A 17,679-nucleotide genomic window follows, 5' to 3' on the forward strand; every position below is an offset into this window, starting at 1 on the left:
TCTGAAGCCCCATTAAGTCTAGGTTAAAATCATTTATATTTGCCGTTATCATCAGTCCCTCAATGCATCATTACAGATGACAAATTACAGGAAGCTCACATGATTATCCAAGAAATATTGGATATGTCAGAATTGGCTCATATTTGTAATTTAGTTTTATGTCATTGTAAATTGAATATGTTTGGTGTCTGGACAACTTTGGCTTCGGTGAACTGGGCTTTTTTTACCGTTATAATTGATAATTTATTTTAAAAATGTATATCAAATTTGAAAATATGTCTTGATGGGACTTAAATAAACAGATGCCAAAACTCTCTTGGATGGAAATAGATGGGGGTGCCTAAAGTGCAAACAGCATGCATGAGCACTTTAGGCACCCCCAGTAATAATGTCCTTCCCAGCGTCTACAGTGCACACGCATGCTGTATGCTGCATGATGTGTGCACTATAGGCTTCAAAACCCCAAACTTCTCAAGAAGAATACATCCTGTCCTATAGTCCCATCCATAAGTGTGCGGTCTAAAATCCTTATGAAATACTGGACTTTCTAAAACAAAATTCTCCCAACATGAAAACTCTCCTATTCTCCCTCCACCTGGAGACAGTTTGATTAACACGGCAGAGCATTTCCGCTGTTATTCCAAAGACTCTGTAAGGGATCTGGTATCACTGTCCACCCTTTGGGAGTTTTTGCATGCTACATGGATTTATGGCTTTCCGTGTTGTATTCCCACTGAATTCTGTAGTTAATCAGAAAGGAATGTGTACATCTGTATGTCAAGGGGAGTGTGTGTGGTGTGATCAGAATTGACTTCAGCCACAAGCTAACCTGGGAATAGCCGAACAAACATTTCCTGCTGGCAGTTACATAAAGTAAATTATTTCTTCAACACAATTTAAATTCATCACCATTTTCCGATTAAAGTTTTTTAACAGTTTTTAACCTTGATTTAAAACCAATTGTTCTACATTTTGTGCTAAGCATTTATTCACTCTCTTTTGATCTATATCAATGATGTTAAACTCTCGTACAAACAAATTTGAAGTTGTCGTTCTTACATTTTTCTAAATGTATTAAATTATATACAATTTTTACTAGAAAATGCAGACAGTTGAGTTTTTTAAAACTTTGAACAGAGCCAGGCTAGCCGTTTCCCCTTGCAGTTTCCAGCCATTATGCTATGCTAAGCTAATCAACTAGTCTTTAAACAGGACAGCTATGTCATGATGTGTAGATCTTCTCATTTAACTTTTGGCAAAAAATGTACAGTATTTTCCAAACTCCAAATTATTCAATAACCTCCATTTGAGGTTGGTACAGTGACCTGCAAGTGAGCCAAGGCCAAGGCGACATCATAACAAGTTGTAGACAAAACAATACAAACTAAGTCAAATAGACAAAACAAGAATAAAACACACAATGCTGCAAAGTTAACGATAATCAAATAGAAACCTTCACTGTGGCTCGCTATCGGCTTCCTTCATTAAATGTACTTTTGTAAACTATTCCAAGTGGCTACAGCAGAAAACATGAAAGCTGTTTTGCTTAATGGAAAGAGAGCAAATATACAAACGTGTAGTTTGACATACAGAGATGAGTATTGTTTGAAAAGTTGTTGCAGTTATACTTTAGCCTAATGCCACATTAAAACAAATCTGAATTCCTAATCAGTCAGTCAGCGTCCAAAATGTGTCCACTGCTGCTTCTGGAGGGTCACCACATGAAAAAGGCCCCAGTATGCTTTACCAACACTGCATTACTGTGATGCTTTAACCGGCCATGACTGCATTAAAGCTGCAAATTCACAAGTGGTGAACAGTGTTCAAATCTTCCATTGCAACATAATGTCCAGTCATTATTTCCTTCCCTTCTGTTTATTATTCACAACCGCAGGGCAACAAAATCCTGATACCATCTATTGAGACATTATTTGTATTCCGCCTCCCTGTAAATCAGATAAATGAGCTGTAATGAAACACAGAGTCATGATGTCATTTAGTCACTTCTCAGAACCCAGCAGAAATGTTTAACTCATCTCACGAATCAGGGCCGCAATTCTTCCCACTTTTCACAATACTTCTTAGTGATCAATGCTATGGTGTGCATTTGAAGTCATTATTTGGCTTGTAATGAGTGGAGAAGCAGCGCTGCCCTCTGATCTTTGTTAGGAAGTGTTGTGTAACTGCCTGCAGGGATCAGATACCCAGTTATTTTGTAAAGCAATGGATGTCACACTCTGACTCTGTCTCCCCTGTTAGAGAACCTGGCACTGCATGCGTATAAGTATGGTTTCTCTTTATGTGTTTGTGGTCTGTTAACAGTTTCACATAAAGACATCTTACTCAATACATTGGTAGAAAAAAGGAAGATTCATTTATGAAAGAGAGATTGTCTTCAAATGACGTCTTAGCCTTTGTGGTCATAAGTGCTCTGCTGATTTAACCTCCAATCTCCACAATACCATATAGACGTTGTCAGATGAAAGTGCACTGCAGCCTTCCTACTCTGCTGCAGCTAGCATCACAACACAGGCAGGAAACTGACTATCCCCAAAGGAGGATGACAGATGCAGCTGTCACAAAGACACACACAAAAACACACACACACACACGCTTCAAGTCCTCTAGTATGACGTCCTTGGGCACATTCAATCTGATAACAACATATGCCTGTACATGTACACGTGTTGTGATTTTTTTGTGTGTGTGTGTGTGTGTGTGTGTGTGTGTGTGTGTGTGTGTGTGTGTGTGTGTGTGTGTGTGTGTGTGTGTGTGTGTGTGTGTGTGTGTGTGTGTGTGTGTGTGTGTGTGTGTGTGTGTGTGTGTGTGTGTGTGTGTGTGTGTGTGTGTGTGTGTGTGTGTGTGTGTGTGTGTGTCTGGCTGCTGGAGAGAAGAAACCTCACATAAAGTCCTGCGTTAATAAATCCACAGAACGTCATACACTTAGAAATGCTATTGAAATCAGGCTTAGTATATTACAAATAAAATAAGATGTTTTTTGACATACATTAACTACAACATTCATATTTTGATTAAAATCTAACATAAAAATGTGTGTCTCTTTTAACTTGATCTGAGAGACAGTCAAAGAAAAACAACCAATGACTCATGGATAGACACACTAAGAGGAACACCTGTAATACATGTCGTTGTTTTTGCAGAAACCATCCATACCTCATACTTCATACCATCCTATATCCATAATGGTGACTTAAGTGTCAAAACTGTCTTTAGTTTCTATTTGAACAGTTTACATTTTTGTTGTTTTTAGTTCACTTCTGGTGGAAATATTGTTTCTTATCCTGCTAGTGAGTCATAAACTAAACTGAATATTGACTCTTGATATACCATGGCTTGGCCTCCCTCAGCTGGAAAGTACATGTTTGTGTCTGAGTGCAATAATGAAACATCATAATTAGTGTGTATGTACAGTTCAGCTGTGTTTCTGCGTGTTTTCCGGTCTGCCCCTGTGGGACAGACTCTGTAGATCTGAGCGCTGATCAGAAAGGTCCTTGTATCGGGGTGGAGGCGGTGGAAATCCCCTCTTAACGTGTGTGTGTGTGTGTGTGTGTGTGTGTGTGTGTGTGTGTGTGTGTGTGTGTGTGTGTGTGTGTGTGTGTGTGTGTGTGTGTGTGTGTGTGTGTGTGTGTGTGTGTGTGTGTGTGTGTGTGTGTGTGTGTGTGTGTGTGTGTGTGTGTGTGTGTGTGTGTGTGTGTGTGTGTGTGTGTGTGTGTGTGTGTGTGTGTGTGTGTGTGTGTGTGTGTGTGTGTGTGTGTGTGTGTGTGTTTTTGTATGCTGTTTCCCTTAGTCCGTCTGAGGCCATGAGATCACACAGAGCAGACTGCTGTAACTTAAGTATTTGATGGTATGCAGCAACATGTCCCTTCTGTTAAAACAAGTGGGAATATAAAAGCATGTATGTGTCGCTAACAATCAGGGAGTGTTTAACTGTAATTCCTAAATCCCCTTTTTTCTTGTATAAGCAACATTTGGATGCAGTGATGAAAGCATTAAAGCATCAGCATGAAAACAATCAGCCTCTCAATTACTCTGTGGTACATTTAAAAAAAATCATATTGCTATTTATTTATTTTTCCCCTACACCAAACATTAATTAGACAAATGTAAAAAAATGAATGGATATTGTATCCAGCACCAATCTTTTATATATTACATTTTTGACATTTTGAGACAAAAATGTTAAATGCCTACCCTTTACAGGCATTTCTGTTTCAATCATCTTGTCCTTAAATGTAAACCTTATTTATATAGATAGTCTTACCCTTTAACCCTGCAGATGTTTCCCAGAATCTATCAAATGATGTCATTCAATTACAAATAACTCAGGAACAGTGAAGCCAGTTAATGCTTTGCAAAGATTTTAGTTGAAACTTTTTGGTCATTAATATCCAATTTTCCTCTGAAGGGAAGTATGTAAACCCTTCGATTAGAAGTGGTGCAAGTTATTATCTAATGCCTCAATGCTTAGTACATCAATTCTTAGTTTTTTATTTGATTGGTGGTAAACTGAGTGGAGTGAAAACGGATCAGAGTAAGACTGTTATACAAGCGCCATAGTTAAGTGGATCTGGCAGCTACCTTCTGTAGAGAATGGATTTAGTTTGTGGGGACCCTCAAGAAGTTGGGCTTGTGACCAGTGTGAGGTCCCGACTCACTTAGCAAGATTGTACAGCTCTTTACCCATTTTTGTGGGTTTTAAAATCAAAGTCATGAACGTGGTTAAGAGCTCAAGCAATAAATCTATTCAGTTTTACCCTGATGCAGCCTCACCACCACACACACAAACACAAGTCACTATGTTGATCACATCAGCATCCTCCAGCCCCAAAATGAAACCCAATGTAGTTTTGTGAAAATATTACAGCTTGAAACTGTGTCTTACTGTCAGTTTGGTATGGCAAACGGTTCTGAATAACACAGTGTCTATCTGACTCTATGGCTAACCGCCAGCCAGATGTGTAAACCCGAGCTGTAGCCAATGCTTGTGTCTCCTTCAGGTCTAACAAAAAATGCTGAATGCTGTCCCTTCTCTTTTCTCAAACGTTTGATTACAGCATTGTTTAAAAGTAAACCAATGTTTTTTTAGTTACTTTTCTTCTTTTGATTGCATATTGTTACATTTCTAACAGCACTACCAACACCAGTAGATCTGTGGATTACAAACCATTGGCAATGTGCATGTGCAGAAAAGAACCAACTCCTTAAGTATTCACATCATTTTCACATATTCACATAAGTTTAACAGTTGCAAAAAGGGATAAAAACACTTATCAGCGGTATTACTTCTGTTGAATTTATTATGTATTAGCATATAAAGATGAACCTAAGTAAACTGATTTACTGAATGTGTTATCCTGCTTCTAGCATAATCTTAAATTTCCGCTCTTTGTAAGCAGTATGGAATTTAAAGCTTGGTTATTGGTTGTTACATAAATGTTCTTCTGCAGAAGTTTTTATTGTACATTTTGTCTCATTTTTAACAAAGAACTGGGTACTTTAATCACACAATTTCTCATCTGGTGTACAGATGATTCAACCGTGAGAAAGTCATGCTCAGGGAGTCGCCTTGGATGCGCTTTGATTGCAATTCACCAGAGAATGAGCAGAACTTCTGAAACACTGGGGAGAGAAAAAACTCCCCCCTACTTTCAATACTAATTCTTGCATGTTTGCTCCTCATAAGTATAGAATAACAAAAACAAGCTCACCATTCGCACATAAGAGTTTAAAAGTTCAAAGAAAACTGTTCCATAGGATGAGAAGGACCTTGCTATGCTTTGCAAAAACACAAACCACCTCAGAAGTGCTGAGAGTACGGAGAGGAAACATCTCAAATGAGTGTAAACTGTTCTGACATCAGACGCTTGTGGAGTTAAACTAAACACACACTCCCTCTCTTTCTCTCACTCCCCCCCACCAGAGTGAGGGAAGGCTGTGGGCAGAGTGCCAGGTGCCTCTCATGTTTGGGAGAGCAAACAGGCACATGCCTTTGATGGCGAGGAGATCAGAGCAGGGGACACATTCTATGTGGCCACGCTAAGGTCGCCGCAGTGCGCACCCTGCTGCCATGTTGTGCTCTGCAGCTAGGAGACCAGGAGTACACACAATGCAGGGGCAGCAGAGTGTGTGTGTGTGTGTGTGTGTGTGTGTGTGTGTGTGTGTGTGTGTGTGTGTGTGTGTGTGTGTGTGTGTGTGTGTGTGTGTGTGTGTGTGTGTGGTGTGTGTGTGTGTGTGTGTGTGTGTGTGTGTGTGTGTGTGTGTGTGTGTGTGTGTGTGTGTGTGTGTGTGTGTGTGTGTGTGTGTGTGTGTGTGTGTGTGTGTGTGTGTGTGTGTGTGTGTGTGTGTGTGTGTGTGTGTGTGTGTGTGTAACCTTGACACACAGTTGTAGGTTATAGTGGAAAAACATCAACCATAGGATCAGGACTGTAATATTGACTCTATATTCATTCAAAAATGTGTCAGCAGTGACTTCAACCCTTACTTGATTTTGGTCATAATCACACTCGTGTGTTAATAATATTTTAGGAGAAGTCTTTAACTACATTTGTAGTCATGCAAGTGGCTAAATAAAAATGATCTACCTATCAAATATTATTGGCTTGAACTTAGATAAACTTGGATTCTATTAAAAGACCTGGAGAACATTCTTATTTAACATTCTATTTTTTCTTCTTTGTTATCATTTAGGTTTAGGCTAAATTGACCCATACTGTCTCTACATGTATATTATCTTTGATTAGTTATGGTGATTTAGTTGTTTTAATTTTGTTTTAAGTATTGGATTATGTCTTTTACTTGTGTTGCTCTACAATCACTTAATGCTGCATTATTTAAGACAAAATGTTATATATTATTTAAATTAATATGAAACATGAAGGTGAACAAATTAGGATTTAATGACTAATCATTCTGCAACTATTTAAAAAAGCGGTTAGAATAAACTTCCCTTAAAAAATGCAGTGTTAAGATTTTCTTTGTTCTTCCTTTTTGTGTTATATGATAGTTACCAGAATACTGTATATTACATTTTTCAATCAAACACAACATTTGAAGACTTTTTATTTACTATTTTCTGACATTGTATTTACGAATCAATTATTCATAAAAAGAAAATGATTGTGATAATGAAATACGATAACCAGTAATTTACCCACTTTTTTAATAACTTTAATTATTGCTATACTGTATGACTTAAATTAAAAAGAACAAACAAATGCTTTACAAAGAAAAAACAACACAATGCATAACCACACAATAGCAAACACACTGTGGCTGCTTAAAGTTACGGAAATATTCAGTTCAGTTCTGGTAAAATTGATACCTAAGACAGTTCCTGTTATTTTGTATCCGGGCTACATATCTTCAGTGGTTGGTCCTGTGACTGTGTAAGCACTGGCACTGCAAAACCACACCTTTCCTTTATTCACCAAACCAAAATGACAAATGTTATCGACTACGCATGAACTCATTAAAACTTAATGCGGGGTCCCACCCGAAACTGATAGGCCCAACAAGTTGGTGCCTCAGCTCAAGAAACAATATATGGTGACTGTCCATAGTCAAGATGGGGTTGTGATTACACAAATTATCCGTCGATTATCTTCGTACAGTATTTTTTTATGTCATTTTGAGAGTTGAAAATGAATTCCCAAAAAGTATGCTTCGGCCTTATCTGTATTTTCACATGTGTAGATTTACAGGTGTCTGTTTCCTGTGAGGTGGTGTAAAGTGCGTCTGTGTGGTGAGGGTGAGGGGGTATTTGGTTTCCTGCTAGGAGTTTGACTTCATGTAAATGACTTGAGGGCCTCAGAATGTGAGAGTGCGTTTTGTTTTTGTGTGTGTGTGCTTGTCTGTGTGTCTGCAACTTTCCTACTCCACTCTGCTGACAGCTGTGAGTCCGACACAGTAACTTCCCCACAGCTAAACCCTCCTCATGATAAAGAAGCTCTGCAGCCGGGTGCCCCCTCTCACCGCTCCCCCTCCTCAGCAGCAGCTGCAGCAGCAGGCGCCCCGAGTGGGACCCGTGGGTGGATGCTGCCTGGGAGTGGCTGGGCAGCGCTCTGGCTCCATGTGCACTGTCTGTTCTAACTGTGTGCCTCTGTGTGGTGGTTGCTTGTCGACAGATGAGGCGTACCAGAAGCTGGCCACGGAGACGATGGAGGAGTTGGACTGGTGTCTGGACCAGCTGGAGACCATCCAGACCTACCGCTCCGTCAGTGACATGGCTTCCAATAAGGTAGGCAGGCTCCATCATGTGATTTGTATTATTATATTCTTCTTCTGGCTAGCCTTAATTGATTAAGATACACTTTTGCTTTTAAACAAACCCTGCAAAAAGCACTGATCCTAAAGAGGGGAAGAGAATCCAGGGATACTCTTGCTGTAAACACACATGAGCTTAGCATGACCTTGGCAAAGTCAACAAAGTTTGAACAAGTGCAGTAAGAAGAGGTTTGTTTTTTTTAGAGGCTGAAGTAAGCAGTGTTGGTCTAAACGCACAGTTGTATGACTGAGACTGGATGTCACTCATCACATGATTTCTGCCTGAACCAGCATCAAGCTCCATCCTTTTTTTCTTTTTCTTTTTGTGCAAATATTATCTGACTAAAGGAAGTGTGGCTTTAATGTCTTGACCCGCTGTGGTCCTCTTTTCATCTTCCCCGATAATCCACTTTTCATCGTCCACTGGTTATTCTGTTGCTTCTGCGTCATTGATTGGGTGTGATGTGCACCAAGGTTTCATTCCTGTTTTGTTTTTTTAAATGACCCATTTAACCATATTACTCACTGACAGGGCTCATTGCACAACAACATTTGGCTGTCTCTATAAGATGTATTACTTATCAATTAATCTCCTAATTGTACATGTATCTAAGAATTGCTAATTATGATTCATGTTTTAAACATTTTTAATATAAATATATAGGAAGTAGGAAGTTACAGATTTTACAATATCAATATACTCAAATCAATACTTAAAGATTTTACGACTTGCTTGTGGCAGAACAATCCCGGAATACTGCTTTACTGTATATGCCGTGTGGTAGCTGTTTGTAAGAGTGCCTGAAAACAGTTTGTTAAGCAAGCCAAGAGGATAAGCTTGTTATTTCACATAAAATTGGACAACAGGATGTGAGGGATCCCGCAGTGGGTCAAACACAATAAACTAAAGCGGAAGAGCGAGTGTGTGTGTGTGGTGTATATGTATGTTTATGTGAATGTGCGCGTGTCTGTATGTGTGAGGGCAGAGTGACTCTCTCTTCCTGTCTCCTTCCTGATCCCCCTCTCTCTCTCCAGACGACAATAGACGTCCCATCATGCCCATTTAGATGGTTGTGTTTATTTATCCTATTACTGTCGTCATCTGGACATACATCCAACACAGTCAGCTGGACTGGTTTTGGTTTGAACACATGGACTGGATAAATACTATTTACCACTTTAAACAACAGACATGATATGACAAACAATGGATTTAAGGCTACAAGACAACTGAATAACACAGGAGAGTTCTGTTGGAGCATAATGTGTTCAGGGTTTTTCAAAAAAGAATAAAAAGTCTCACTTTTTTATTATATTCATAACTGTGGTTAAGCTGCTGATTCATATTGACCTCACATATGTGGACTTGTGGGACAAATGATCTCACTGTAGACTGTAATTTTAGCACTTTTGCAATCACAAAATATTTGGCAAACATTAACCGCAGGTCATGATTGATTTCAGGAGCCTCTCCAACTCGAAAAATTCCAAAATATCCCAACTATTGATTAATAGAAGAACAGTTCTGGTTTTTAACCAGCAAACCCAGAAAAATATTACCTTTAAATTTACCTTTTAAGAATGTTGCAAATTGAGATGTGTTTCTCCAGACATTTAGCCAGCAATGTGAGTGCTGGACGTGACTGGTCAGGTGGCACAATGTGCTTGTTGTGTATTATGACCTTTTCTCATTACTGTGACTTTGGCATGTGGGTGAATGCGTACTCGCACGTAACCATCTGATAAGGACTCTTTCAAACATGTCTGGCATGAACTTTTTGTGTTTGTGTGTGTTTGTGTGTGTTTGTGTGTGTTTGAGTGTGTACGTGGTTCTGTGTCCATATTGACATTAGGTTAATCCCATTGATATCTAAGCAGTCTTACTCCTAGCCTTGTTTTCACAGTAAGCTAAAACATTACACAACTGCTGCCGCTCTGTCATGTGGGGCGTAAAACTCGACCTGGTTTTATTAACATGAACATGCCACTCAGCTAATGTGACCCCTCGACTACCTGTTGTGTGAAGATGGAAAACTGTTATTCAAGCTGTGTCACAGTATGGAACATGAGTACGTGGGAGGTGAAATTTGAGAGGCTGTGGCTGTACCTTCAAGGTGAAGTGCAGGCTGTCGCTGCACCCGACTGTCCTCCTTGTTATGAATGGCTGACGTAGACATGTCAAGGCCTGTTGTGAGTTGGAATATTTCTCTGTGTTGTGGCTGTTTGGGTCTAGGGATGAAATGATAAATCAGGTATCTGTTAGGCAATTGGCACAAATAATTTGTCAACATTTGTTGTTAATTAAGTAATCAGTCAGCAAAAAAATATATATATATATTGCTGTTTGATTTTAAGTTGACAAATTAGTTTCTTCCAGCTTTGGGAATGATAGGAGTTTTTAAGAAATTAGTCTACAGAATATTTGTATTGATTAAGTCACTTTTAAAACATCAGAAAAATGTAAATTGCTAATGAATTAATAATTAACTCTCACAGTTCTCTGGTGTTACCGTTTGTAATTTCTGTAAAAAAAAAAAAAACACAAACAGGTGCGATATTTTATAAAGGATGTTATTGGACTTTATTAAATTGCAGATCAACAAATGTCTACCATGGTTCATAAATATTCACCACCCGCAAACATGATGAAAGAAACAATTATAAATATATGTAAATACTGTAGTTTCAACACAGAATTGTGGTATCTCTTTACACAACAACACAGGTTGAAAGAAAATCAATTGTGGCTCGTGGCACACATTGGATTTTCTATTGTGCATTACAACAAAGTCCTACATTTTTCTTTCACCTCAAATTTGTGCATTTTTTCTACAAATGTATAAAGGCAGCATAAGAGTGCTTTTGGTTATATTCCATATGAAGGCATGCTACTTTTCAAGTTAAAGTAATCACCTGTGTCTATCAAAACAGGAAGTGTTTTAGTCATCAGCATGGATTTATAAAGGGTGATCTCAACAGTGTCGACCCCAGAGCTATAACTGCTGGCTGCAGGAGTCGTGAACAGAAAGCTTAGAAGCACAAGAGGCAAGAGGCGGGACTACCCCCATGAGGGAGTGTGTATGAGCCAGAGGTCTGTCTCTCTTGCACTCACACAGTCAACCATTGCTTCACATACAGTACACAGGGTGTGAGGTACAGCCTAGTCAGACCTCGAAGCCCAAAGTGAGTCACTAGAGCTGTTGCGTTTCCCGGCGTCAGAGAGCCAAGGCTTGTTCCTTTCACTCATCCTGTAGTCAGACTGAGACAGACACTTTATAGGACGGCAGCTCCGCTCTACTCTGCACTCTACACACCAACATGGGAGCCTGCTGCTTTGACAAGAAAGAGAGGAAGTTAGGGAAGCTCAATGGTTGGAGAAAGGTGAGTTATTTTAGACTTTTCAAAAGTTTGTTGTAAAGAGTTGACTTTTTTTGTATTATTTTCTCTGTGTCGTTTTGGTGGACTTTGAGTGCTTAACTTTGCTCAACATGACATGACTTGAACATGCTTCGTTGTTTTTAAAAATAAAAGTTTCAGGTGCTCCTTTTTGTCCTTTGTGATGATTAAAGTGGTCACCCTAACATTGAGAGGACTTTAAACATATCTTACAGCTGCACATGCTGAGCGCCTGCATTAGGGTTTTCTTACTTTTGAAAGCATTTGATGTTTAGTTCCTTTACTGTACATTACATAAGTTCTTTTTTCAGTGGTAAACTTATTTGGTCATTTTCTTTTTAAACCCACTTTTCAGAGGTTCTTGCAAGGAGTGGAGCATGCTTTCTGCTTTTGAGAACCCTTGTGCACACTTTATTATGACACTGAATTAAGATGTGTGGCAGTTTTTTAAGACACTGAGAGAACTCTTGCCATCCTTAGAGCAGAGAGCCAAGTTTAATTCGGTGCAGATCAGAGATGGAATGTTTTTCTGTCTGTTTCAGGTAGAAATGTCATTTGTGGGATTACTTAAACTGTACTTTAGGATATCAGACTTTTAATTACACATGCTGTTTTGTTCTGAAACAATGTTAAACTGACTGTTACCTATATAGTAGTTGGTACTTGGTACTTTCAAAAAACTGTTTTGTGGAATCAAAAGCATCTTGGAAAGATCAGCCTGCGAGTTTGACTTTCTTTAGAAGAGTCAAGTGTCATCTAAAGAGACAAAGGGAATTGAGTTATTAAGCACAAGGACCGTGGATGTAGGTTACGTGAGACAGAGTAAGGTTATACGTTTTATTTCTGCATTGTATCAAATCCTCTGAGTTTTCAGAGGGTTTTTTGGACTGAAGCCGAACACTCTGATCATCTGTGGAGAAGAGAGAGGTAGCGGCAAAGTGGTTAGGTGCTGATTAAAGTTTAAAAACAGGATGAATAAAGAGTGGCAAAACCTTTGTGGATCTTTTTCTCAGAGGTTAGGAATATAGATGACATTAGTTTTGTTTGCATTATCGAACATTGCTTTCTGTGTTAGTTAAGCCCTCATTTGAGTATAGAATAACAAATATTTTTTGGGTAATTCAAGGATTTCTTGTTTCTTGGTGTATTACTGCGTCTGTAATATTTCACACCAGATTGTTTTCTGCTTTCGAAGCAACCAGAGCTCAAGGGTGCAGCTGAGTAGCCTGTTAACTGTTCTCCTTCAGCCAAAAAGTGTGTTGCACACCACATCTGACTCTGGGACCTTGCACAGCTGGAAGTGATAGAAATGAATCACTCAGCTGAGAAATTGCTTGCTTACTTATTCCTCTCAATCCATTTGTTGTCTCTGTCTGTTAAAGCTGATTGTTCTTTCTGATACATCTTAATGTTTGGATTCAGAGAAATTAATCCACTCTTTCTCATAAAGATACACATGTGCATGAGTGAGTCAGAGGAAGTGAGAGGTTGTCCATCTCTCAGAAACTTCTGTAGCTTCATATGACTTACGCATGGTTCATACGTAGGAAGGTTTCTCAGTCTTTACGGAGTCATGTCACAGTACGTCTGTGCCGATGTTACCTGCCTGCGTCATATGTTTGCAAAAGCGAGAAGAAGAGAAACCACAACTGTAGGTTTGCCTCGAAATGTCTCAAAAGTCACTATCGGTGATGTTGCATTCAGTAAATGTACGATTATATTTACTAAGAAGATTCAGATGGTAAAGAAATGTTGTTATGGTATTAATAATTAATTTAATTAAAGCTACTGAGGAAAAAAATGTAACCTTTTTGTGTTATTGATTTGCTTTTCAAAACTTTCACACTCATCTTTGTAAATACAGATTAACAGATTAGTTAGTTGAACAACTGCCAACACAACAGTTGTTTGCATGTTTTTATATTGTATAGAAAAAGATCATTTACACAGTTTTTTTCTCCATAGGTCAAGCAGTGCATTTATGTTACTGCAGGGTTAAGAGGTCATTACTCTCTGAAAACTGAACAGGCTGTTTTACTGCTGACTGAGCGTAGTGCACCCACTAGTGGCTCTCAAAGGCACAACTTCAATCTGAACCACTTCAGATGAGAATCAAGCAAAGATAAGGATAAGGGGATAAGAGGAAAACATATAACGACCGAAAGAAGCAAATGTGTCATATATACTGTATATACTATGTGGGTATGTGAAAGAGAGATACCCATAAAGCTTAGAGGGGCTAATCTTCCTCAAACGTCATGGTGTCAGTAGGAGGTAAAGCGGCTTGCCCTGATATACAACACAATCAGATACACACTTGCAATAATACACACATACGAGTGTGTAAAACATGCATGTGACATATCAGCATCAATTGTGGTTAACTGTAGATAATAGCATTTGTTGGCTGCTGCTGAGTGTGTGCACTGAGGCATTTCTTCCAGCCCTTGGGGAAGCACAGCTCTTCAACACATTGCCGAGAGACATCCCCCGCTGTTATTTCTGGTTTCTTTATATATTATGCAGTAAGCTATTATATAAAGAGCTGCCTCCTCTGTTTCTTTTATTTATTTATTTATTTCCTCTCGCGTCCCACCTCCCTGCTTCTGGTTCTTTCCCTCAGTGGGAGGATAATCCGGGATCCTCTCTGGGAAGCTTTGATCTCCCCCTCATCTTTCCGAACTCGTTCGCACACAAACGCATCGGACTGAGAGGTTCTGTGGGAACTTCTGTTTACAGTTTCCCATGGATTGGCTCTGAACTGACAAAACTGGATATTTTCTCATTAGCGAAAGCAGAAGAGCGATCCGCTGAGGGGTTTCACGGAACAAAAGTCGTGACAAAAAGCACAAGCAGCGCCATCAAAATAGGCTGGCGGTTCTGGTGTAACAGTATATCAGTCAGGTGGCCCTAGCCTTGCACACTGCAGCAGTATCAACACCTGCTCCAAGGACAGCCCATTGATTCTGCCATCGAAGCAGACAGACAGAGAGATTGATGGCAGTGTTGGCAGCAGGGAGAGAAATTGACATGTAAGTGGTGGAGAGTGAGGGAGAGATGGAGCGGAGGGGAGGGGAGGGGGAGGTCGATGAATGTGAGCAGAGGCGATGTGTGTGGTGCATTCTCGTGACAGCTCAGCAGCTACACCACACGTCTGCCTTGGAAAAGGAAAAGGGGAAGCCTCTCCTCCTTTTCAAAACAGCCCTACACTGTCTGCCTGATGCTGTTGCCATAGCGTTGCGGTGTTCTGGTAATTGGCGCACACACACTTTCACCGACCAAATTGGGGAAGGATGCAATTATCTCCCATCTCTCTTTTTTCTTTTCCTCTGCTGTGACCGTCTTCCTCCACTCCCTAGTTGTCTCGCGCTTGGTAAAAATAGCCCTGCACAGATACCCTCCAATATTATTATGGGATGCAGATAATGACCAGGCTTATGAGATCTCCACAATGGCCGCCACGCTCGGGATGTCAGTAGACAACAGAAGACTCAAAAGAGGGAGAGGATAATAATAGACATAATGGCGATAAATACAGTTGCATTCACATTCCTCCATCCCCTCTGTCAAATTATTGTTTTACTGCAGAGGGAAGGAATAGCTGTACAGCTCCACGAAATTCCTTCACAATGGCTGAACTGACGTCATGAAAGAATGCCTTTGAGAGGGAATTACAGGGGTTGGGAATAGACAAGGATGGGATTCATGGGCAATGGTTGCACAGCTGGAAAACGTGAGGAGAGAGGACATCTTATCAGGAACTCAAGTCTGGATATGAAATATCAGTCACTCAAACATCCCATCACAACCTCGTGTTTACACCAATGCCAAGCCGTAATTAGGGCTCCCCCCTTCTCCCCACTTTCTGTCAAATCATGTCTTCTGAAGAGAGCGTGTTGCTGGGGCTGGCAGACTACAGCGGGGGGGGAAAGAGACAGGAGAGGGAGGGAACCGAAGAGAGAGACAAAAGCAGGGTAGGAGGGGGAGTGAGCGCTACAGCAGTGAGAGCAGCAAAGCAAGACAAATCCAGTGGAGGAACCCCCCCTCCAGTCAGATGAACATCACTACCTCACTCCCTCCCTCCTGCTTCACCCGTCTCCATCGTTGTTTTTTTCCCCCTCCTCCCTTTCTCTCTCCTCTATAATTCATACTGCTCACGGCTCCAGCTGCTCCATCCCAACCACCGAGCCTGTTGGATCTCCTCCTCTACTCGCTACATCGTCTTCTCTTTCCTCCATTTGTCCGTCCATCTATTCTTGCATCCCTCCACAGGCATGGAGAGTCAAAGCTGGCCTTTTTATGCTGCTGAGAGGGAGAGTGAGCCATCATCGAGCTGCTCTCTTAGCTGCTGAAAAGGGAAACACAAGACAAGAGAAGAAGGGATTTTTTTGTCCTTTTTGGCGTTGAAAGAATCCTGTTTGTCTGCCTCCATTTTTTTCTATTGGATTACAGTTCTGGCTTTGTGTAGGAACCAAAAAACGGGGTCCAAAATGCCTGAAGCAAATTACCTGCTGTCGGTGTCTTGGGGTTACATTAAGGTGTGTGGCGCTTATCTACGTAGCATGTCGGGATAACATATGGATTTCATTGTATCGCTTTGCTGTGTTGCTGTTGAAATTCAGCATTTTGATAATTATTTTGTGGAGCATTTGAGATAACTGTGCTAGCCTAATTGCACCGAAATACATTTCCATCATGATGAAGGGGGTCTGGCAGAATGGTGTTTGTGGCTCAGGCTCCATCTTGAGCCCTTTGCAGAGCTCTGTGTGTCTGTATGTGTGAGTTGGTCTGTATGTGTGTGCACGTGCATGCATCAGTCTGTCATAAACAGCTGCTGCTGCAGTGCTCGGGTCTCCATGTTCTGTCAAATGCATCCGTCTCCCTCAACTATTTCCTCTATTCAAAATGGTTCATGTTATTGAAAGTACATGAACATTTAAAGAATGTTGTAACAAAGAGGAATTTAGAGTGCACTGTGCAGATTTTGCTCTTGACATCATTGAAATGTTTGCATACTGACGTATGTGATTCAGTGCAATAAAACTGAAAATTGGTTGCCCGGGGTGAATTGAGGGTTATAAAAAGGGGTTGACTTCCCCACTGGTAAAACAAATAATGATCAGCATCCTCATTAATTCCAGGGAAAATGGAGGGGGAAATAACATGTGTGTCCCCCCACTGATTTGACGCTGTAATTAAATAATAATCTTGAGCTGGTGGAATACTGCTGCATTTTCCATGGAATCTTGTACCATAATGTTTCCCAGGTTTTCCCCTCTCTGGAAACTGACGACATGTCTTCCCTCTCCCCCCTCCTCTCCCTCTTTTTCTCTTGCAGTTCAAGAGGATGTTGAATCGGGAGTTGACGCACCTATCTGAGATGAGTCGGTCCGGGAATCAGGTTTCCGAATTCATCTCCAACACCTTCCTAGGTAAAGTCTAATGTACATGCACTCAAAATCACTGTCAAGACTCACAAATCTTGTTTTTATAGTTAATCAATAATCATTACCAACAATAACTGTATATACATATACATATAAAGTCCCAACAGTTCATATACAAATACAAATACAAAAAATATAGTTGCTCACAAAGACCGCCCCACTCTGTTTTGCTGCAATGTGTTTGTGGTGGTTCAGTACATGTTAAGCTGTGCAAGTTGATCTGGCAGGCTTTTCTGTGGGGGCGTACCATAAAACACTGCGCCATTTAGCTTTGTCTGGATGTCATCGGGCTCCAAATGGCCATCGATATTGAAGTGAGAAGGGCACATTTCTTAAAGAATGACGAAGGGCAAAAAAGGGTGTTTAAGGTGGCCGACTACTGTTAACGTGTAATTTGACAACAAGGGGCTTGTTAACAAGAATCTGAGCGGTCTGGAAGTGGATGCTGTCAGTGTGGGTTGCAAACTTGAGCTCTGAGAATAGATGGGAATACATTTATATATTTTTATACTGTATTTAGATACTTTTCTTCTCTTTTTGGACAGCCGCATGA

The 17,679-nt window shown here is 40.3% G+C and overlaps 1 protein-coding gene across 1 annotated transcript in view; it reads left to right on the forward strand.

Moving 5' to 3' along the window:
- pde4ba (phosphodiesterase 4B, cAMP-specific a) overlaps nt 1–17,679 on the forward strand; it is a 142,425-nt gene that overhangs the window by 118,229 nt on the left and 6,517 nt on the right. Inside the window, exons 7-8 of the mRNA XM_034146456.1 lie at nt 8,145–8,257; nt 17,018–17,111. Of these exons, the coding sequence (XP_034002347.1) occupies nt 8,145–8,257; nt 17,018–17,111 (207 nt within the window). The remainder of the gene's footprint in view (nt 1–8,144; nt 8,258–17,017; nt 17,112–17,679) is intronic.

Source organism: Trematomus bernacchii, unplaced genomic scaffold (genome assembly GCF_902827165.1).
Source record: "Trematomus bernacchii unplaced genomic scaffold, fTreBer1.1, whole genome shotgun sequence".
Classification (NCBI taxonomy): Eukaryota; Metazoa; Chordata; class Actinopteri; order Perciformes; family Nototheniidae; genus Trematomus; species Trematomus bernacchii.